The sequence below is a fragment of the Salvia miltiorrhiza genome, chromosome 3 (genome assembly GCF_028751815.1).
Source record: "Salvia miltiorrhiza cultivar Shanhuang (shh) chromosome 3, IMPLAD_Smil_shh, whole genome shotgun sequence".
NCBI classification, from domain to species: Eukaryota; Viridiplantae; Streptophyta; class Magnoliopsida; order Lamiales; family Lamiaceae; genus Salvia; species Salvia miltiorrhiza.
The window spans coordinates 58,012,866-58,034,028 of NC_080389.1; the positions used below are offsets into that span (position 1 = coordinate 58,012,866).

Genomic DNA, 21,163 nt, shown 5'->3' on the forward strand with positions numbered 1-21,163 from the left:
CCCATCTTCTTCATTGGTCTCAAAACCGCCACCTTCTGAGACGAGCGCAGCGCGAAATAAGTTTCTTTCAAATCCCAAAAAATTAATTACTCAACAGAAATCAACAATAATTTGAAGTACTGAAAAACCATATTTTGTTTTTAATTTTGAAATTATTAGTAGCATCATAGATCATAATCGAAAACCTAGGGAACAATTTCCGGTGTCGCAATGGATCTGCGGTTCCCCTTCTCGCCGGCAGAGGTTGCGAAGGTCTGCGTCGTCCAATTCGGCATACTCAGCCCCGATGAGATCGTAATTCTCACTTCCTCGAATGTTTTGAACTTTCAGTTTCAGTATTGAGTCTGTGATTGAGTTGGAATCGGTTAATGACGGTCTGTTGTTCTATGGTGTGTTTTATAGAGACAAATGTCAGTTGTGCATATAGAGCACAGCGAGACGACGGAAAGAGGCAAGCCGAAGATCGGTGGTTTGAGCGACCCGCGTCTGGGGACGATTGATCGGAAGATGAAGTGCGAGACTTGTATGGCGAACATGGCTGATTGCCCCGGCCACTTCGGTCACCTTGAGCTCGCCAAACCCATGTTTCACATTGGGTTCATGAAGACTGTGCTCAGTATTCTCCGCAGTGTCTGCTTCAATTGCTCCAAGATTTTAACTGATGAGGTATTGTACGTTTCCCGAGTATTTAGATTGAAGTTTATGGACGCTTTCGGCTTAATTAGTATGAATTTGTACAGTCATCTTCACTTGATTGATATTGGGTATAGCCTATATTAGTATGAATTCTAGTATGAATTTGTACAGTCATATGAATTTAGTCGTCTAGCCTATATTTTGTTTTTTTTCTTTTTCTTTTTTATGTGCATATAATTTTTTTTCGATGACTACCGATTTAAAATATTTTAATATATATTCGATCGTGGATTTTGTTGTCTACTTTTGTATTTCAATTACTTTAGTTGATGGTAGTTTACAATTGATTTTAGTGATTTATTTGATAATCTTGCTGAGATGTAATAATGCTTCTTGTGATTCACTTGAATTAAATATTTTAGATAATCTTAGCGTTAAATGCTTCTTCTTGCGATTTATTTTAATTAGTTAACCGTTGATGTACCAACTTTCAGAAAATAAAAGAGTTTGCTGATATATAAATGTTTCTTTCTGTAATTTATTTAATTAGTTGATACCTATAATTTATAGGTAGAAATAATTTGCTATAATTTTTAAGGTTTGTCTTGCTATCATGAATCGGATTCGCTTATATATTATTTTTGTTAATCGGTGAAGCGGAATTTTTTATTAACATGATTGTTTACATATAATAATTTTTAGTGCAATTAAAGTGCAGCAATTATATTGAGTTATTTTAAAACTCTTTACTCTTATATTTAAAAATTTTATAAGAGAATTTTGTATTAATTTTAATAGTATAAATTTGTGGATGAATAAATAATTTTATATATTAAAAATGAAATTTTAAATATAATTTATCGTGCATCGCACGAGTGGGCGTGCTAGTTATTTATAAATAAGAGTTTGCACCGTTTGAATGCCACATTGCGAACCCACCATTAGTTCTCTCAAATTTACAAGATGAGGAATCATGTTTTTAAATACAGTTAAAACTTTCTTATAACGTGCAATTTTTTTATGTATAAATATACGGATGGACTAAAATAAAAACTTATTTTTAAATATAAATTTAAAATTATTTTTAGTCTTTAGATCATTAATATCTACGATTGATTCATCATTTTGTTAGATGAAAAAGGTCATGAGTTCGAATATTATAAGGAGCAAAAATTTTAATTTTCAAAATTAAAATATATACACAACGAATTGAAATGTATTCTACATAGAATTCAAACGTTTTAACTGGTTCGTATTTTATATTTTAAGAGGAGTTTATATAGTCTAACCCCTCCACATATATATAGGGAGATGTTCAAATGAGAACGTGAATTTAAAATAAGAACGGAGAATTATTTTCAACCCTTGAATCATGAAAATCTACGATGGATGCATCATTTTGATGAATGAATGCACCACCTGAGTTCGAATTCTAGATGGAGCTCAACTTTATTTTTTCAGTACGGTTATTTGCACAGAGAATGCAATAACTTTACACGTCAGTGAAGTGTTCTCAATTTTTATTTTAAATTGTTGTTTTTACTATAATCAACCTCTATATATATATATATGCCTATTTTTGTGAGAAATGAGAATAACGAATAAACCAGTATATATAATGTTAAATAAACTGTTTGTAATGCATGAATAGCCGCAATAAGCTTATTGGTGAAATCCTCGCCCCCTTCCCCCCCCCTCCTCTAGGATTCGAACCGAGGTTTGAATGATAATTCATGCATTACCAGCAACTTATTCAACTATATATATAATAACTTATTCGTATCAAATATCATTCTCACAATATATGATCGTTCTGATCATTAGAACAATATTGTATGTGTGTGTATATATATATATATATATATATATACCTTTGAAGTAGCATCTTCAGTAGCATCCAACCATAAAGAAGGTTTTATAAACCCATTAGGGCTCTTTAATCGACGCTGCCTTTCTTTCTTTATGCCTTAAAGTAAAGGTAGAACGAGCCTAATCGAAGACGGAGGGTAGCTAATATAAGTAGTGAATCTCACATCCACCTCTGGCCTTCTTGTGTGGCCTGTGCAAGTCTAGTTTCGTTGGTCCCAATAGCGGAATCATTGATTGTAGATAGACCGACTTGTTTGAAGGTACAGGTGGTCTCCACTCTTGTTATAAGATAAAAGTGGGTTAATCGTCCTTTAGAGGAAGACCATCAACATATACATATATATAGGCTAAAACAAAACATCTTGGTGATATATAGGGAGGCTAAAATAAAATATTCACTTGTGACTGATTTGAGCGTCAAAAATTTTTCCATCGACACCCTCACCGATGCTCCTAAAATAGTTCTATGCATTTGTGGTTTCAGATTACTAATTCCCCATCGATTCTGATGTACCCGACATTGTAATTTATAATTATTGGATCCATTCATAATTTATATTTTGAAATATAATTCTATTTTTTGCCTATCCCTCCCACGTATTATAAGATGCAATGAAGATTTTACTGTTCCTATCTATGTTACTGTCATTGTTTGACTCATTATTGTCATTGATAACTTTAAGGAATTCTATCAATTTTTGGACTTTTAAAAGTTTTAATTTTGGCAAAGATAGATTATTTACCATTTCAGGATTTAGATAGTTCAGTGTATACAATATTAGGTATGAAAAATTAGGAATCATATCTCACAATCTGGCATGTATATTTTACCCATCTACAAATTCTATGTCAAAATGGGATCGAATTATTTACCGATTAAAGTTGAAAAAAGAAAAGAATCAAGTTTTCCGTTGGGACGTAACTAGATCTAATATTTTTTTAGAATTGTAACTAGATAATACTAAACCTCTATAATTGTTTGACTTCAAAAAAAAAAAAAAAACTATAGAGAGAGAAAAAAAAAACTAATTTGTCAACAAATCACAAATTGACACGAAATTCCCAATACACCCTCCCCAGCCCAGAACTCTTCCTCTTCAAACCTATCGCCTCTAGAAAAACCCAACAACAAATTATCTAGATATATATATATATATATATATATATATCTAGAGAGAGAGAGAGAGAGATTGATGTGAGAGAAACACCACCTTGGCGTATAAACTCAGAAATCCGCAGCATAACCAGAAACGAACCCTACAGATTCTACATACACTCAAACACAAACACGCTGTCTCTCTCTCAACATCTATATAAGCAAAACTCAAGCTCGAATTTTGATTCTCAGAATCCCATCTCTCTTTTCATCCCACAACCCATTCATGCGTTTCAGTTCTCGCATAATCATATATCATGAGCAATATCCCTAGATCTCTCACCGATTCCGCTCTAACCCTCTTCAAACTCGCCATCTCGGCATCCGATCCCTGGCCCTTCTCTCTCTCCCTCTTCTAGCACAGATCCCTCGGAAAAACCCTAATTTCTCCTCATCTAATTCTGTACAGCAATTTTACATCCGGTCGATTTTCATATGCACATGCCGCACATTCACTTCCACCACGGCGGCGGCGCTGCGCGGCGGAGTATTCCGAAGGGATGCCTGGCGGTGATGGTGGGGCAGGGGGCGGAACAGCAGCGGTTTGTGATTCCGGTGATGTACGTGAACCACCCGCTCTTCACGCAGTTGCTCAAGGCGTCGGAGGAGGAATACGGCTTCGATCAGAAAGGTCCGATAAATATTCCGTGTCACGTCGAGGAATTCTGTCACGTCCGCGGCCTGATTGACAAGGAGACGGCGGAGCACGGCGGTCACCACCACCATCTCAACCACCACCACCACCACCACCACCAGTTTTTGTGCTTCAAGGCTTGATGTTTTTCACGCGTTTGTTGAAAAATGGCGGTTGGCGTTATTTGTTAGGTGATTTTTAAATTTGACGTGCTGTAAAATCAAAACTCGTTTTATTCTTTTGGTTTTATGTTGCCTTTAATTTACAGATTACAGAATTCATGATTGTTTTACGTTTTTTTGATCAATCAATCAAAAATATTGCGTAATTTCTATTATATTATCAATATTACTTTGTAGGCTTCATATATTTGATTGCTAACACTGCCGTTAATTTTCTAGTTTAGGATGATTTCAGGCCTAAAACTAGTAATGATTTCAAGCCTAAAACTAGTAATTATAAATGTAACATTATTTATAAGGATTAATTAACCCAAAATTTAATTAAGTGTAACGTAAAATCCTTGTAATTCAATTACTAGTAATTATTTCATCCTCCATAAATGGTTATAGTTGTATATGTTACACTTCATCTTCGATTTCTTCGTTTTGAATTCATCGTGAAATTTATATATTTTCTGTGTATAATATACATGAACCAAGAAATGAGATTAATATAATTAAATATTAAATCCTAAAAAATATTTTTTGGATGATGAAGCAATGAGATATGATTGTTTGGAAGGAAAAAAAATAGAAAGAGGAGAAAGAATTGAAGGTGATTAGGTGCAGTATGTTGAACCAATGACGTTGGGGACGTGGGTCCACCATCAAATTGACATCCACCTTTTTTTTGTTCTTTTTTAAAGGATCATTTATTTATGCTTTAAATTTATTACTCCATATTTTTCTTTCAGGTGGGAGTTGAATATAATCAAGATTGGTTTGGGTGGTTACAATTACTAGAAGCCTACAAAAATATCATTTTAGCTCAAAAGCATACCACTTATTATTAGTGTATAGATAAATCTTTTGTATTAATTACTTCAGAACCGATCACCTACCCACCGTGGGCAAGCATAACGTGCCCACCATTAATGTGGCAATTTTAATTAGAAAAGATAACTAATAAATCTTACTCTAATTAAAATTATCTTACTATAATTACAATTGCCACATCATGGTGGACACGTTATGCATGCCCACGGTGGGTAGGTGATCGGTTCTGTTAATTACTTATATTCCAAAATTTAACGTATTTTTAAAAAAATATTCAGACTTTGAGATTTAGAGCATTCATATCGATCAGGCTCATCCGCCGACTTGAGTCAGCCATGACGATGAGCCTCCCGATGCAACCCCTCTAACTGAGGCGAGACTCGTTCCAACGAGTCGAGCTCAACGGTGAAAAAAAAAAGCGGGTGTATTACATGCGTCAAATTAAAAAAAATTGAAATTTGCTCCACTAGATTTTTAATGGCTATTGTAGCCATTTGTTATCTTTTATTTATTTTTTCTTCTATAAATGCCTATTAACTCTACACAATTTTCACAACAAAAATCAAGGTTCTTTTCTTTATTCTCTCTTAATTTACTCTCAATCTCTCTCAAAAAAAAAATCCCTCTAATGAATCCCAACAATTTCGATTTCTTTTCTTCAAATACTTTATTACCAGCCGGACCTCACAGTAGTGAGCATAAGGAGGATACGCAAGAAAGTCATGGCTCGGCAAAGCCACAACCGTGGTCGGCTTGAAAAGCGAAGGCAAATAAAGAGAATGCGGTAGGGGATGAAGGCAAAAAGAAGGGGCGCCAAACTTACAAGCTTGAAGAAACAGATCTCATTGCCCATATGTAGTTGGATCGAGGAGACGAACGACGTTATCCATGGTGTCGACCAAAAAGGCGATGCCTATTATGAGAGAGTGTTGGAGAGGGTAATCGCGTGCCGTGGTGCCCGAGCTGTTCACCATTTGACAAGTGAGATCTCATTGGGGATGTGTCACTGTTGAGGTGAAGCTTAGGGAGGCAACATGGGTTGAAGCCAATGCGAAGTGGCCAAGTGATCACAACGACGACATAGTACAGGAGAAGGCGCAAACCTTGTACACATCTAGAAACAAGGGCGTTCTATTCAAGTGGTGGAATGCGTGGAGAATTCTCCTGCCGAACTGAAAGTTCAAGTCCTTGTACTTATAAGGCGACGTTCATGCCTCCAAGTAGATAAAAATGTTGGAAAGCGGCGATTTGACAACATCGGCCTCAAGCGAAGAAAATTCTTCTACCTGGCCAATAGGTAACAAGGTGGCGAAGGCGGCGGCAAAGAGCAAAGGATCAGAAACCTCAATGCCTTCAACCGAGTTTTTGAGTTTCATGGGCAAGACGCAAACAAGTCTCGCCAAAATCGCCAAGGCCAATAAGGAGAAAAATCGACTAAAGTGCAAGGCAATGGATATGAAAATTATTTTCATGGAGACATCGCGAATGTAGCCGAAGCAACAAGAAATACATGCCGAGATCAACGAGGAGAAGAATCGACTTAAGCGCGAAGCAAAGAACATGAAAATTATTTTTCATGGATACGTCGGTAATGACACTGGAGCAACAAGAAATACATGCACAACGGGTGGCAGAAATTCTAGCATGAAGGGAAGTCAGGGATGATTGATTTTCATTTTTAAAATTTATGTAGTTTTAAATTTATGTCATTTAATTTTATTATGTATTTTAAATTTTAGTAATTTAAATTAATATAATTTTAATTTAAGAAAATTATCTTATTTAAATTTGTGTCATTTAAATTAAATCAAAAATTAAAAATAAAAAACTCAAACTAATTCATATAAGTGAATATTATAGACAACCCAATATATTAATTGACTCATAAGTGGACTCAGAGCATGAGCGAGTCAAGTATTGACTCAATCGATGCAGATGCTCTTATAGAAACGGCTTCTTTGCTATGTAAATATTGAATTCATCTAAAATCAATTTTTCATTCAACCACTAAAAGAAAATCCACCTCAAATTATATTTTATTGTATATATCTATTTATTCCATTATAACTTAATTAGACATGCATCGAATTATATTTTCTAAAATGTTTGTGTAAGTTTAAATAGGCATACGATTATCTAAAATCACAAAGTTCATACATTTAAAATGTAATTTAAAGATAAATATTACTCCTTAAAAATGATCCATAACAAAAAGTTATATTGAGTCGCTCCACTCGCTCCATTGTCACTTCGCAAAGTCACATTGGTTATATAACCTCAAAATATAGTACAAATAAAGGATAAACTTTCCTAGATGTCTTGTAATAATAATAATAATAATAATAATAATAATAATAATAATAATAATAATAATAATAATAATAAGGAAAACAAGAGATGTCTTGTAATGATATCTTTTTGTTTAATTATGTTTTTTTTTTTTGATCAGTAAAGTAAAAATTTTATTAAAAGAAAAGGGATCAAGGCATCAGGAATGCCAATCAAAACAACAAAACAAGTTTGAAGTCTTTGGAACACCAAGAAGTAAAAGTAATTCCTAACTCCACGATTTTGTAGGCCTCGTTCCAACTCCAAAGTCTCCCCTTAATCTGTAAAACAAGTCTATCAATATCCCAAGCCTTGTCCCGGAAACGACTATCATTCCTGCTTTCCCAGAGCAACCACACTGTTCCCACCCACAAAGCTTTAAGCAGTCTTCTTTCTCTCTTCTTTTTTCCAGCCGCAATGAAAGAAATGAAGTGTTGAAAAATACCTCTCGGATTTGCCGTTTTGATGTCAAGCCATTGAAAGATCTGGTCCCACACCGCCGCTGCTTTAGGACAATAGAGGAACAGGTGTTCCGTCGTTTCCTCACTAGAAACACAGGCATTGCACCATCTCTCCTCCACGCTGATCTGGACATTTCTTCTACTCAGATTATCACATGTTGCCAATCTGTTTCTAAGACATCTCCATGCCGTCACCTTGGCTTTATTTGGTGTTGGGGCCTTCCAAACCTTTGCCATCTCCAAAGGTAAAACTTGTTGCTCCTCTCTTGTTTTTGCCACAATTTCATATGCCGACTTGATTGTGAAGCATCCATCTGGTGTCGCCTTCCAGTTCCATCCGTCTATTACATCTACACAAGGAACAAAATCAGCTATAACCAACTGGAGATCCTCCGCAAACCCTTTCTCCCTCTCCCTTAACTCCCTCCTCCACTCCACCCTCCACACCCACGACCCTCCTTCCCAAAATCCACTTTCACCAACCAGCCTTTTCTTGTTCAGGCTCAAATTATACAGTCTCGGAAACACAAACTTAAGGGGTTTGTCAACCGCCCACACATCCTCCCAAAAGCTGGTATCAAGCCCATCCCCAATTCTTCGCCTCAAATTATTGATGAACCACCGATCTCTCCTTCCTCCTACCTTATCCACAATTTTCTGCCACCACCCTTTCTGTCCACCTCTTCCCGCCACCGAACATTCACCCCCTTCCCCCCACACTAGCCCCCCATAAATCGATTTGATCACCCTTACCCACAGAGCTTTCCCCTCCCCTAAAAATCTCCAGAGCCACTTACTTAACAGGACCTGATTAAACCAATCGATATTCCGAAACCCCAGACCTCCTGAATCCTTGTTTAGGCACAAGGCATTCCACTTGAACCAAGTGATACCCCCCATCTGTGTGCCTCCTCCCCACAAAAATTTGGTGAACAGTGAATTAAGTTCCTTAATCACCGCTTTAGGTATGAAAGCGAGGGATAATTGATATACCGGGATGGATTGCAACACCGACTTGACTAGAGTAATTCGCCCTGCCAATGAAAGGTGTCTCTTCTTCCAGCTTGCCACTTTGTTTGAAACTTTTTCAATCAAAAACTTCCAATCTCCAACACCATTGCTGCGCCCCCCCACTTTAGTACCCAAGTAGTTGCACGGAAAGGAACCGATCTTGCACATGAGGAGCGATGCCCATCTCCTCTCAACTGCCTCATCCACTCCCACTGTCAGAAGACAACTTTTGTCGAAATTTACAGCTAAACCCGAGGCGAACTGAAAGAGAATCAGGAGTTTTTTTACGCTCTCCATATTCTTGTCATCTGCCTCCAACAAGAAGATAGTATCGTCCGCGTACTGTAGATGTGAAATGGGCACTTTATCCTTGCCAATCTTCGCCGGGACCAGGAACTGCCTCTCCGTTGCTCTTTCAATGAACTCGTTAAGGCCTTCCGCCACGATAAGGAACAGGAAAGGTGACAATGGGTCACCCTGTCTCAAACCTCTCTCCATTTTGAATTCTCCCGTCGATGACCCGTTCACCAATACACTTGCCATTCCAGATTCCAGACACCCTTTAATCCACTTCCTCCAAACTCCGTCAAAGTTAAGTCGATCTAGAAGCATATCCAAGAAATCCCATTGCACAGAGTCGTATGCTTTTGCGAAGTCAATCTTGAAGAAAATACGGCCCACTCTCTTCTTTTTTGCCTCAAAAATAGCTTCATTCAGGATAACCACCCCATCTAGGATGAAGCTACCCTTGACAAAAGCACTTTGATTATCGGAAATGATCGACCCCATAACCCTCTTCAATCTCTCAGCCAGGATTTTAGCCACAATTTTGAACAAGCTAGTGATAAGAGAAATTGGGCGAAAATCATCGAGCGACCCAGCCCCTTCTTTCTTCGGAATCAAAACAATAAAAGAGGCGTTACCACCTTTCGGTATTTTGCCGCTTTCATGAAATTCCTTCAAAACCTGGAGTAAGTCCTCTTTAACCACGTGCCACGCCGCTCTCCAGAATGTGAAGTTAAATCCATCGGGTCCCGGACTCTTGTCTCCACTACAGCTCCAAACTGCTTCTTTAATCTCGTCCAGATCAAAATCCCTGATCAGCCACTGCCTCTCGTCATTTGAAATTTTCCTCCTCATGAAGTCCAGGGGGAAATCGGGCATCAGTCGTTCATTCCTTTTGAAAAAAGCTTCAAAATGATTTCTCACTCTTGCTTTAACCTCTTCCGGTTTAGATATCCACGAGTTATCAAAGAGCATTCCGCCAATCTCGTTTTTAACACGTCTCCCACGAATTGCCCTATGGAAAAAACCCGAATTAATGTCTCCCTCTTTGAGCCATTTGATTTTGGCTTTCTGTTGCAGCATCATCTGTTTATTCTTCAGTTGAAGGGAGAGCAGGGCTTGAATCTCATTTCTCTTAATCACCTCTGATTCTTGAAGACCTCTCTGTTCGTCCACCTTATCTTTCTCTTGAAGTTCCTTCTGAAGTTCTTTAATTTTGTGATCAATCTCACCGAAAGATGTCCGATTCCACACCTTCAAGGCCTCTTTTAGTTTCTTTAGTTTCTCCTTAACCTCAAAAAATCTCCATCCCCCCACCTTAGTCCCTGTCCAAACCTGCTTGACCATCTCCTCGAACTCCGAATGATTCACCCATGCATTGAGGAACCGAAAAGGTCTTGGTCCCCAATCCTCCGATCTTGTAGTGAGAATAATCGGACAGTGATCCGAAATTGAACGTTGAAGTCCTCGTGCCGACGTCCGTTCCCAAGCAGCCAGCCAATTCTCATTAACGAGGAAGCGATCAATCTTACTCTTGCACTTTCCATTTGGTTTGTGCCAAGTAAACTTCCGGCCTTGAGTTTTAATTTCCTCCAAATCGTTCCCCTGAATAAATTCTTCAAAACTTCTTGCATCAGCCGCGCAAAACGTCTCCCCACTGCCCACACGTTCATCCCTCCTCCTAACTGAGTTAAAGTCGCCCAAGATACATACACTCCTATCCGTATTTTGTTCCACAATTGAGCTTAAGACATCCCACAAGATCCGCTTATCCCCTGTGCCGACTGGTGCGTACACGTTGATGATGCAACATAAAATATCACCCTCCTTGTACCTACCATTCACCACCACCGCCCCCGGTAAATCCCACGTACTAGAAGCTTCGAAAACCTCCCTATTCCACAAGCATACAATTCCTCCTGCCCTTCCCTCCGAATTCCTAATCGCTCTGTCTGTATAATTAGACCCCCACCAAGATTTACAAAACAAATCCCTGAACACCTCCATCTTTGTCTCCTGCAAGCAACAAAAATCGATCTTCTGCCCTTTCACCAAATCAGTAACATCTCTCTGCTTCGCAACACTCCCCAAGCCCCGAATGTTATAAGATAACAAATTCATTAAACATTCCTCAAAATACTCCTAGCATTTACGCAAGAAAGAAAATTACCTTGCGCCTCAATCTGTCGAGCAACATCTTCGTCTGGAATTTGACTTGAAAGCCCGATCTTCTTTCCAAAATCCCAGATCTGCTGACCTGAAATTTGCTCCCCAACTGTCGTCTCATGCCCTTCTTCGTTCTCCCCCTGTCTTTCCTGCTCTGCCACTTCCTCCCCCCTTCCATCAATTGGCTCTAAATCTGAAATGAAGTGTTCCCATTTCTCTTTCTCCCTGGCTCTATTCTTTTTCTTTTCTCTCCCTTTTTTTCCTTTTGAATTTTGTTCACCAAACCTTTTGCTTTGCTTTGAATACCTTTTGCTTTGCTTTGAACGACTTTGTTCCTCAGAGCTTAATATCTGAAGCTCGTTGACTTCGATCCTTTGCCCTTCCTCATTCCACGCCTTGTCCTCCACCACATTTTTGGCACCTTGACAATCACTGTACACAACTGAATCGGCTTCTTCCCTTTCCGGAATAGGGCTTCTATTCTCTCCTTGCGCTTGGGTCGACATTAAAGTAGGACCTCCCTCATAAACGCTTCTTCGTGGCCCATCAAGAGAAACACCAGTAAAGCCACCAGTTGGACTTTTTTCCTGTACATTCTGAAAGTCGGTCCAATTCTGTTCCTCCAAAATCTGATTTGGACTTTGAAAAGCGTGGCAGTCCATCTGCCCATCCTTAACGAATGGCTGAGTCTCACCTTCGACCTCAACCAAATTTAAAAGCATTTTCGATCCTCCCTTCACCGCCCCCTCAAAATTAGTTTCCTCAACAAACGTGTCTTCAACGGTTTGGAACAAAGGAGACGGAACGATGATTTCTTGGAGAACCGAAACATCACCATCCCTTTCACCGCTCTCGTTCCGATCTCCGAAGGTTGCAGATGCCGGATCCATGGAATCATCCCCGCTCGTCCATCCCGAATCCGACCCCGAATCCTCGAGCTCCGACTCTCCGATCATGGAAGTGAAAGGATTCTCGTGAATTTCCTCAATGCGAAACGTGAACCTTGCTCCATTAATACAACACTCCGTCACTTGATCAATGGATCTAAGGCCCGTGGATATTTGAATCAAAGCAACATCCAATTTTTCTTTTTCTTTCGTCTTCTCATGCATCTTCAACACCCGACCGAACTTTGCAGTTGCCAACTCAAAGAAACGAGGATTCCATGCATGTAGTGGAATCCCGGCCCACCTCGTCCACACAACTCGTTGTTGAAACACATCCACAACGTTCCATTTCCTCTTCCATTGAAACCAGAACTCACTCCATTCATCCATCTCCGTTAAAACTTTTTCTGTTGGCGCGTCGCAGACACTACGAATCAACACCAAATTTCCTCCCATCGTCGTCACTTTCAGTTTGCCAGCACTTTCACTATTGATTTCCTCATTAATCTCTTCCCACAAGAACTCATTTTTGATGAAACCCGTGAAAGCTCCATCTAGCCATCGTGTTTCCTCATCCGAAGTTTTAAACTGAAGCAAATCTGAAAGTCCTGACTCTCCTTCTTTGGATCCAGTGAGTACCTCCTTAAAAGAAACCCCCATCATCCTTTTTGCGGCATGCACGAGCTTATGCTTTTCCGGCTTTCTACCTGCGTCAGATTTTATTCCCTTCCCTTTACTTCCTTGGACCTTCACTTCTCTCTCGAATCTCGGTTTGAACACCCTAATTTTATAGCTCCCAATCCACAACTTATTCAACTGCACTAGCAAACCGTCCCTATCTTCCACATCTTCGAAGCGAACAAAACCGAAAGGTTTCCCTTTTTTGTCTCTCTTTCTTGGACAAAAGATGTCTGTCGGTTCTCTCACGGAACCGAACTTTCTCCTCAAAAAATCGAAGCTACATTCTTCTGGAATGTTGTTGAAAAAGAATGTAACTCTTTTTGCTTCATTCTCGTCTCTTTCTTTCCAATGTTTCGAAAACCTTTGAGTCTTTTGGTTTAACTGCTTCTTCACCATCCCATCTTGTCCGGTCCTCACCACCCCTCGTCTCCTCACCTCTCTCCATACCTCATCTCCCATCTCTTAAATTGGAACTATTCTGCCATTATCATTTACCAACAATCTGTCATCACCATTCACTCAACTCCAACAACAACCAATCAGTTGAACACAATCGAGGTAATTTGTTATCTCAAGCACTCAATTCAGTTCACATCCATATTTAGCATAATCACAGTTCATCAACCTCAAATAGCCATGGGATGCTTTACAACAGATCACTCACTCGATTGGGAGGCGGCAGATCTGTTATGGGAAGCGGCAGATCTGGGACGGCGGCTGGCGGTGCGCACGAAGGTCGGCGGCTGAGCTCTGGCGATGCGTGCGGAGGTTGACTGCTGGGCTTTGTCTGTGGTCAACGGCTGGGCTGTGGCTGTCTGGATCGACGAAAGCTTGAGAGTTGAGAGGAGACAACACTCACAGATCTGTTATGAGAAGCGGCAGATCTGGGACGGCGGCTGAGCTCTGAACGGCGTCTGAACGGCGGCTGGCGGTGCGCACGAAGGTCGGCGGCAGATCTGTTATAGTATCATCAGTTTCTCTCTCCCCAATTTCAAATTGTCGTTCCCTCACAGCGAAGCACACGATGTTCTCTCAGCGACAGCGACGTTTTCAGTGCAGCAGTAGCGCAACGTTCTTCCTCCAGCAGCATCGACGCGATCTTTCTCCAGCAGCAGCGGCGCGGCGGCGAATCCTTCGGCGTTCTCTCCCGCACGATCCTCAGTCAGTGACCTTCTCGAAGCGGCAACGGCGTTCCCGATGCGGCAGCGGCGCGACCAGATCTCCGATTCTTCTCTCTCTGATTGTGCTTGAAATTATGCTCTCATACAGGTCATAATCACAGCTCATCGGAGGAGAGCTCCCCGTATACAAGCAAGAAAAAAAATCCTTTTTGTTTAATTATGTTAATACTCCCTTTGTCTCGTATATATATATATATATATATATATATATATATATATATATATATATATATATGTTGATTGAAATTTTCACAAGAATTAAAAAAAATCATTAAAAATAAAAATATATAAGTAAATTTTTTTAATTTGTTCATATTTATTATTTAATTATATATTAAAATTGAAGTAAATTAAAGAATTAAATAGGAATATAATAGTAAATAAATAAAAAAATATTACTTTTTATTAAAATAAACCTATGTAAATGGGACATCCGAAAAATGAAAATAAGCCTATATATGTGGGATGGAGGGAGTGACCCGGGTTCGATCCCTCTTGGGAGCGAATTGGAGATTGGAGATATAAGGTGGATTTGGTGAATGGAGAGATAAGGTGGTTCTTGGAGTGGATGGGAAACTAATTACTAACATCTAACATGACTTTGACCGATCAAAAAAAAAAAAATGTGGGATGGAGGGAGTATAATATTACGATATTTTTTTATTTTTTTATTTTTATATTTGGAGATTCAACAGCTGCAAGCTAGCAGCTCCTTCTTTTGCACTCTTCAATAATACTTCTCCATAACCAGGGGGCTTAGCCCACTGGCTACCGGATCCTCACTTAAGTGAAGTGACCCGGGTTCGATCCCTCTTGGGAGCGAATTGGAGATTGGAGATATAAGGTGGATTTGGTGAATGGAGAGATAAGGTGGTTCTTGGAGTGGATTGGGAACTAATTTCTAACATCTAACATGACTTTGACCGATAAAAAAAAAATAATAATAATACTTCTCCACCAAAAAAATAATATAAATAAAAATGACAAAGTAGAGGGCTTTGATTAAAGGAGGAAGCATTTCATTAGGATTCCATTAAACACGCCACTTTAATTGATTTCAAACCCCATGTTCCAAAAGTAGTGGTTATTATTTATAGGGTGAATTTTCCTTTTGGCCCCGCAAATACGTACATATAATTATAGTTTTTGCACTCGAATTTTAATACTAAAAAAAGTTGCCTACCAGCTTTTAATAATAATTCAATTTTCAACTTTTGTATCCATGTGCAATTATTTATACAAAGTGATAAAATTACCAAGCTGAAGTTTCTACTAGAGCAATAACTTATTTACATTTAGTAAGATTATCTAGAATCTTCATACTTTAATTACATATTAATACTTTAATTACATATTAATAAAATATAATATTATAAGATTATAGTATTAAGTATTAATCTGATAAAATATGTTATACAGTTATACTACCGACAATATGCTAAGGAAAATCAACTAAATAGATTATACAGCTAACAAGCAAAGGTTTTTTCTTTTTTTTTTGGGGGGGGGGGGGGGTGGAATCTATGCAAGTTTGATCTTAACTTTTAGGAGAAATTTAATTTTCAGGCTTAGTTTAGATAATAAAAATAGTGAAGTTAATTTTTTTTATATTATTATTATTATTATTATTATTATTGGAATATTCTAAAGTTTTTGATAACTTCTATCTTTTGAGTTAATTTTTTATGATTTATATTATATTAAAAGGGCGAAATCGTGATAATTATAATCTTGAAAATAAAAATATTGAAACTTATATCGTATTAATCATAGATACCGCAGGGCGTGAGGCAACTTTACAAATGACATTTATAATAATTTTCATAAAATAATATAACAAAGACTTTGTGTCCCAATGGATAATGTGTTGGTTTATGAAAGCAGAGATTTTGGGTTCTCTATGCTGTCTTATATATATATAGAAATGTTATGTTACATACTTCATAAATAAAGTTTATAATAAGAGTCAACAGAGACTGTGTGGCCAGCAACAGATAAGGCGCTAGTCCATGGGCCTTGCTAAGATTATGGATTTGATCCCTAGTGAAGGCGTTTTTATCTACAGTTTTATTTTTTCACAAAAACTTGTGTTCGAACCCAAATGAGTCGGTTTCATCTATGATTTATTTTTTCACAAAAAAATGTGTGTTTTATATACTCTTTTTTTTTTTTTTTTTACAAAAAACTTGTATGTGGCGTCTCACATGTAAATAATATTTTTCATAAAATCAAATAAGAATTTTCTTTATAGCAAATAAATTTTTTTATTTGTAAATAAGACTTTTATTTATAGCAATCTTATTCGTAAATGAAAATAAGATATTTTATAAAATCAAATAAGATTTTTTATTCGTAAATAACACTTTATTTATATATAAATAATACTTTTATATTATTAAATAAAATGTATATAATAAGAGTCAACATAGATTTTATGACTCAATAGATAATACATTTGTCTATGAACCCAGAGACTTAAGGTTTTATCTATCTTTTTTTTTTTTCATGTTATAAGGGGTTAGACAGACCCCAACCTATAAATAAATCATCAACCAATGTTTCATACAAGACGCTGCCCACAAGTAACAGCGCCCAACGGAAGCAACAAGGGACACAGAATTCGGGTTTTATCTATCTTCATTGGAAGTGCTTTAATTTATTTACATTTTTTTAACCCGATCCGACCCAACGACCTCGACCCAGCCCAGCTCTGCGCATGTTAGTCCGCCGCATTGCATATTGATTTTCCAAGCCAATATAATAAGCCATTTATAATTTTCGACCAAAAGATTAAAAAAAAAAAAGATTATTTAAATGCTATCGCCTGATAAATCATACACGCATGCTAAAACCAGTAATTGGGTGCATATTAAATACATGAAATGTGTATCTTTGATTCACATTTATTCGCAATAACCACTGTTATTGATCGGTGGGCCTCGCATAATTTGATTAATGAGTGCGTAGTAAATTTACCCCGCCTGCTAACCTTCACCCCATTCATATGGAGTAAATTTTATAAAGGCGAACACCATAATTATTCATCTAAACTCAAATAATAAGTAATCAAGGTGTGGCGAGGAGTTCAGTTATAAACTTTTATTTAAAACAGGAGCTACAAATCATAAATTATTTTTGAAATATGTATGAATTCAAAAATTAAAATTTTCGTTCCTTGTGAGATTTGAATAGAATATCATGAATTTATCAAATAAAGTGATGAATTTATCACAAATGTTCATGATTTGAAGATTGTAAATAATTTTAATTTATATTTTAAAATCAGTTTTTGTTTTAACCCATTCATTAAGTGTGAACCATAAAATTTAATAATTATCGATCCTGATTAACTAAGACATTATGGCTACGGAACATGATGTGCAATTAATTATAAAACAAATCCTAATAGGTGTACAAATATTAATATTCAACCACGATTGGTTCAAATATGAAGCCTAGAATGCACAAATGTCCCAAAAACAAAGCTAAGCTCTGAATGTGGGCTAATCGCAGTGGCCCACGAATATGGGTCGCAAATGTGATTAATCCCAGGCCCAACTGAAGGTCCCAATTAAGCCCAATTCGCCGGCTTACAATTTTGTTACAAATAAGTGGCACATTATCAACTACGCTAGCCTAGGTGATGTGATATAATGTGTGATATTTTTAATTAGAATGTTTATTAATTTATTAGATATTAATATCATATTTAGTAGCATATACTATAAAAACGTATTATGGTGTATGATTACATATAAAAAAATATATAAATAGTAGATAACGAGTCATTAATTTATACAGATTTTGATTTTTGAAACAAACAACATATATATTAGAATGCTCTAAATAGCTATTCAACTTTTAACATATATACCAAAGGAGCCCCAAGGATATGAATTTATACATGCATTCCTTTCTTCAAATTAAGGAAAACTGAAAAATCGAATCGAAACAAAAGCAATTCTTTCGGTTTTTCGGTATGCTTTTGGTTAGGTTTAATTTTTTACTTTTCTTTTAGTTTTATTTGATTGTGGTATGAACCATTCCGTTTGTTAATTACTTTACCCCTAACTGTAGCTCAGTAGCTCTAGCCAGAAACCAACCGTGATTAAAGAGAATTATCTATAGCAATAAAGTATTAATTAAGTGGAATTGCAACGTATCTTGCATTCTTAATTATCTTAATTTCTCTAATGTTAATCTATACAAGTGGTTACTGTGAATTGTCCTTTTATCTTAATTTGCGTTTCATCGTCAAAATAATATCATACATAAACCATAAGTATTTTCTTAATTTACATTCGCACATGTACGTAGATCAATATGATTCATCGATTATTCATTTAAAAGACTTCGTAAGGAGAAAAAATAATTTAAAACTTATAGAAGTATATTAGAGACACATTACAAAGTTAATATGGGACAGAGAAATGATAGCTTAAATAAGATAACCCAAATTATGAATTTTTGTTTACCTTGATTGTATTATTATATATATCGTACTATATAATGTATTAATTACTTGTACTAGCTAGTATGACCAACTAGATAATTGAATATATATATATAATGGAGAACTTAATTATTTAAATTTTAATTGGTGTATTCGTGCAGCATGCCTGCCCCGTGACAGTAGTTATGTTTTAGAATTGACTTTGTAATATAACAACCGTACTAAATTGATCAAATTAATATACCTAACTTTTGTACTAGGTCACTAAATTAGTGCAAACTTTAAAGTCAAACCCTAGCGAAAGAGATGTGCAATCAACTGTAGTAAATTGTTTTATGAACAAAAAACTATAAAGAGGTCATTTTGAGATAGTTGACCTCTTATATATCTTATTTAATAAAAAGATAATTTTATTGATAAAAATTACTTGAAAAATTACTCCCATCAACTAAATTAAATAAATAATATCTTTATTTCTCTTCCAATATCTCTCTCTCTCTTCAAAAGTTTGTGTTTCAATTCTTTCAGTATCCTTCTCTCTTCCAATATCCATTTCTTTCCCTCTCTTCGAAAATCATGCAGTTAGATTGTAGTTGGATTATAGTTGGAGAAATAATTGCTTCATGAAGGATATGTAAGAGAGGTTGGTAGGTCTCATTGGATGCATAAAAAAATTATACAAAATTTGCATTTCTCTAAATTTCTCATTTTTTTACTAATTAATTATTTTTTGGGTAGGTGCATATATATGCTATATATATCTTATATTCAACGCATTGTACGATAATTTTATTGGTGAAGTTTTAATTTTTGCACAATATTTTGAAGTACACAATTGAATTTCTAAAGAATACAGTTGAAAATACATTGAGATCTACATCATGATTTGTTAACACAAAAATATTTTTTTTTCACATTTAATACCATATTAAGGAATAATAAACTTAAATAAATGCACTTTTAGGAGGACACAATTGAGATTACACATAACTTCGGTATAAGAGAAGGAAGGTAGGCGAGAATGAGAGAAAACAAGAGTGAAGAGAAAACGGGAGCTAGGGAAGAAACAGAAAGATCGGAACTCGATGAGAGGGTTGATTCTCCTTATTTTATTTTTTTAAACAATGTTTTTAATTTATTAATGCTAAGTTATTTTTTTTAGTATAAAATTATCTTTTTTACAACTAAACAATATAAGAAGTCCACTATTTTAAAGTGTCTTGTCTTGTCCTTCACTCGTAGTTGTACTGTAGTGTTACATCGCCATAGATTGTGATTATCTGTTTTCATAGTGTATACAGTAACATGGGATCTACTATGGTTGGGTCTCTTTCAGCTCTCATGCTACAATACTACTAATACTCTAGTACTAAATTAATATGCTATTCATATATCATAGGTGGTAACTATTTTTTTTCGAAACGTTAGGTAACAAAAAGTCTATAATATTGTGCGCTTCAAATGTCTGCTGAAATAAGATTTTATTAAAAAGAAACAACGGAAAACCAAAAACCCTTGAAAGCACAAAGCTGCAGACTAAGGGCCGAGCCTCGTTAAAACCTCAAAACATTTGAGGAAAAAGAGTACTCGTCAAGGATCAAGGTTGACAGAGCTGAGTTAGGAGGTCTCAAGGATTCCGGCCGAACCATTACCCTTAGGCCGCGCTTCAAATGTCATTACTAGTGTATAATTATTGGGTCTTACCCTCTAGTTAGATAAAATATCAAAATTCACAATTATTCTAATTAATTATTTAATTTTACTCTCTTTTAAAAATTAATTGACGACTGAGCCCAAAATGCTAGTTTTAAAAAAATATGTAAAAATGTATATGGATATTTTAAGTTCATATAATGGTATATTTATTCAATTGACCATTACTTCTCATATAAATCATTATATTCTAAAATATAAATATTTTGCACATTGATGGATTTGGATGTCTCTGAATAAATTAATAAGTGTGTGATTTTGTCGTATATACAAAGCAGAAAGTGGTAATATTAATTAATAGCATTTCGTGGCTGCGAAGTCCGAGTACACTATATATTATAGATGTATCATGTAAATACTATAAGTAATGAACTAGATCAATTTTTCACTACGTCTTGGACCACTAATGTGGGAAAATTTTACTACTAGACTTAGGTAAAATGAATTAAAGAAAAGTAAATTCTAGATTTGGAACAGGTGGGGAAGATATTATGTCAGACAAATGTCTATTTAAAAATATTATCTGTGATGTGTATTTTTTGTATGCATTGCCAATGAACTATATATTTTTTTGGGTTAAGTACCAAATACCCCCCAACGTTGGGGCCCCTATCGCGTATAGGACCCTATAGTCAGGGTCTGCGCTGTTTACTACCTCAACGTGGCTAAACCTAAGCAAATCCCCCCCCCCCAACGTTGGGCCT

General features: G+C 36.4%; 2 protein-coding genes across 2 annotated transcripts; both read left to right on the top strand.

Moving 5' to 3' along the window:
* Positions 1 to 939, top strand: LOC131014750 (DNA-directed RNA polymerase II subunit RPB1-like). Its single transcript, XM_057942835.1, has 2 exons — positions 1 to 294; positions 403 to 939. Exons 1-2 carry the CDS (start codon positions 211 to 213, stop codon positions 778 to 780), a joined length of 462 nt encoding a protein of 153 aa, XP_057798818.1. The 5' UTR covers positions 1 to 210; the 3' UTR covers positions 781 to 939.
* Positions 940 to 3,954: 3,015 nt separating this feature from the next.
* Positions 3,955 to 5,347, top strand: LOC131014751 (auxin-responsive protein SAUR32-like). Its single transcript, XM_057942836.1, has 2 exons — positions 3,955 to 4,486; positions 5,212 to 5,347. Exon 1 carries the CDS (start codon positions 4,097 to 4,099, stop codon positions 4,436 to 4,438), a length of 342 nt encoding a protein of 113 aa, XP_057798819.1. The 5' UTR covers positions 3,955 to 4,096; the 3' UTR covers positions 4,439 to 4,486; positions 5,212 to 5,347.
* Positions 5,348 to 21,163: the final 15,816 nt, after the last annotated feature.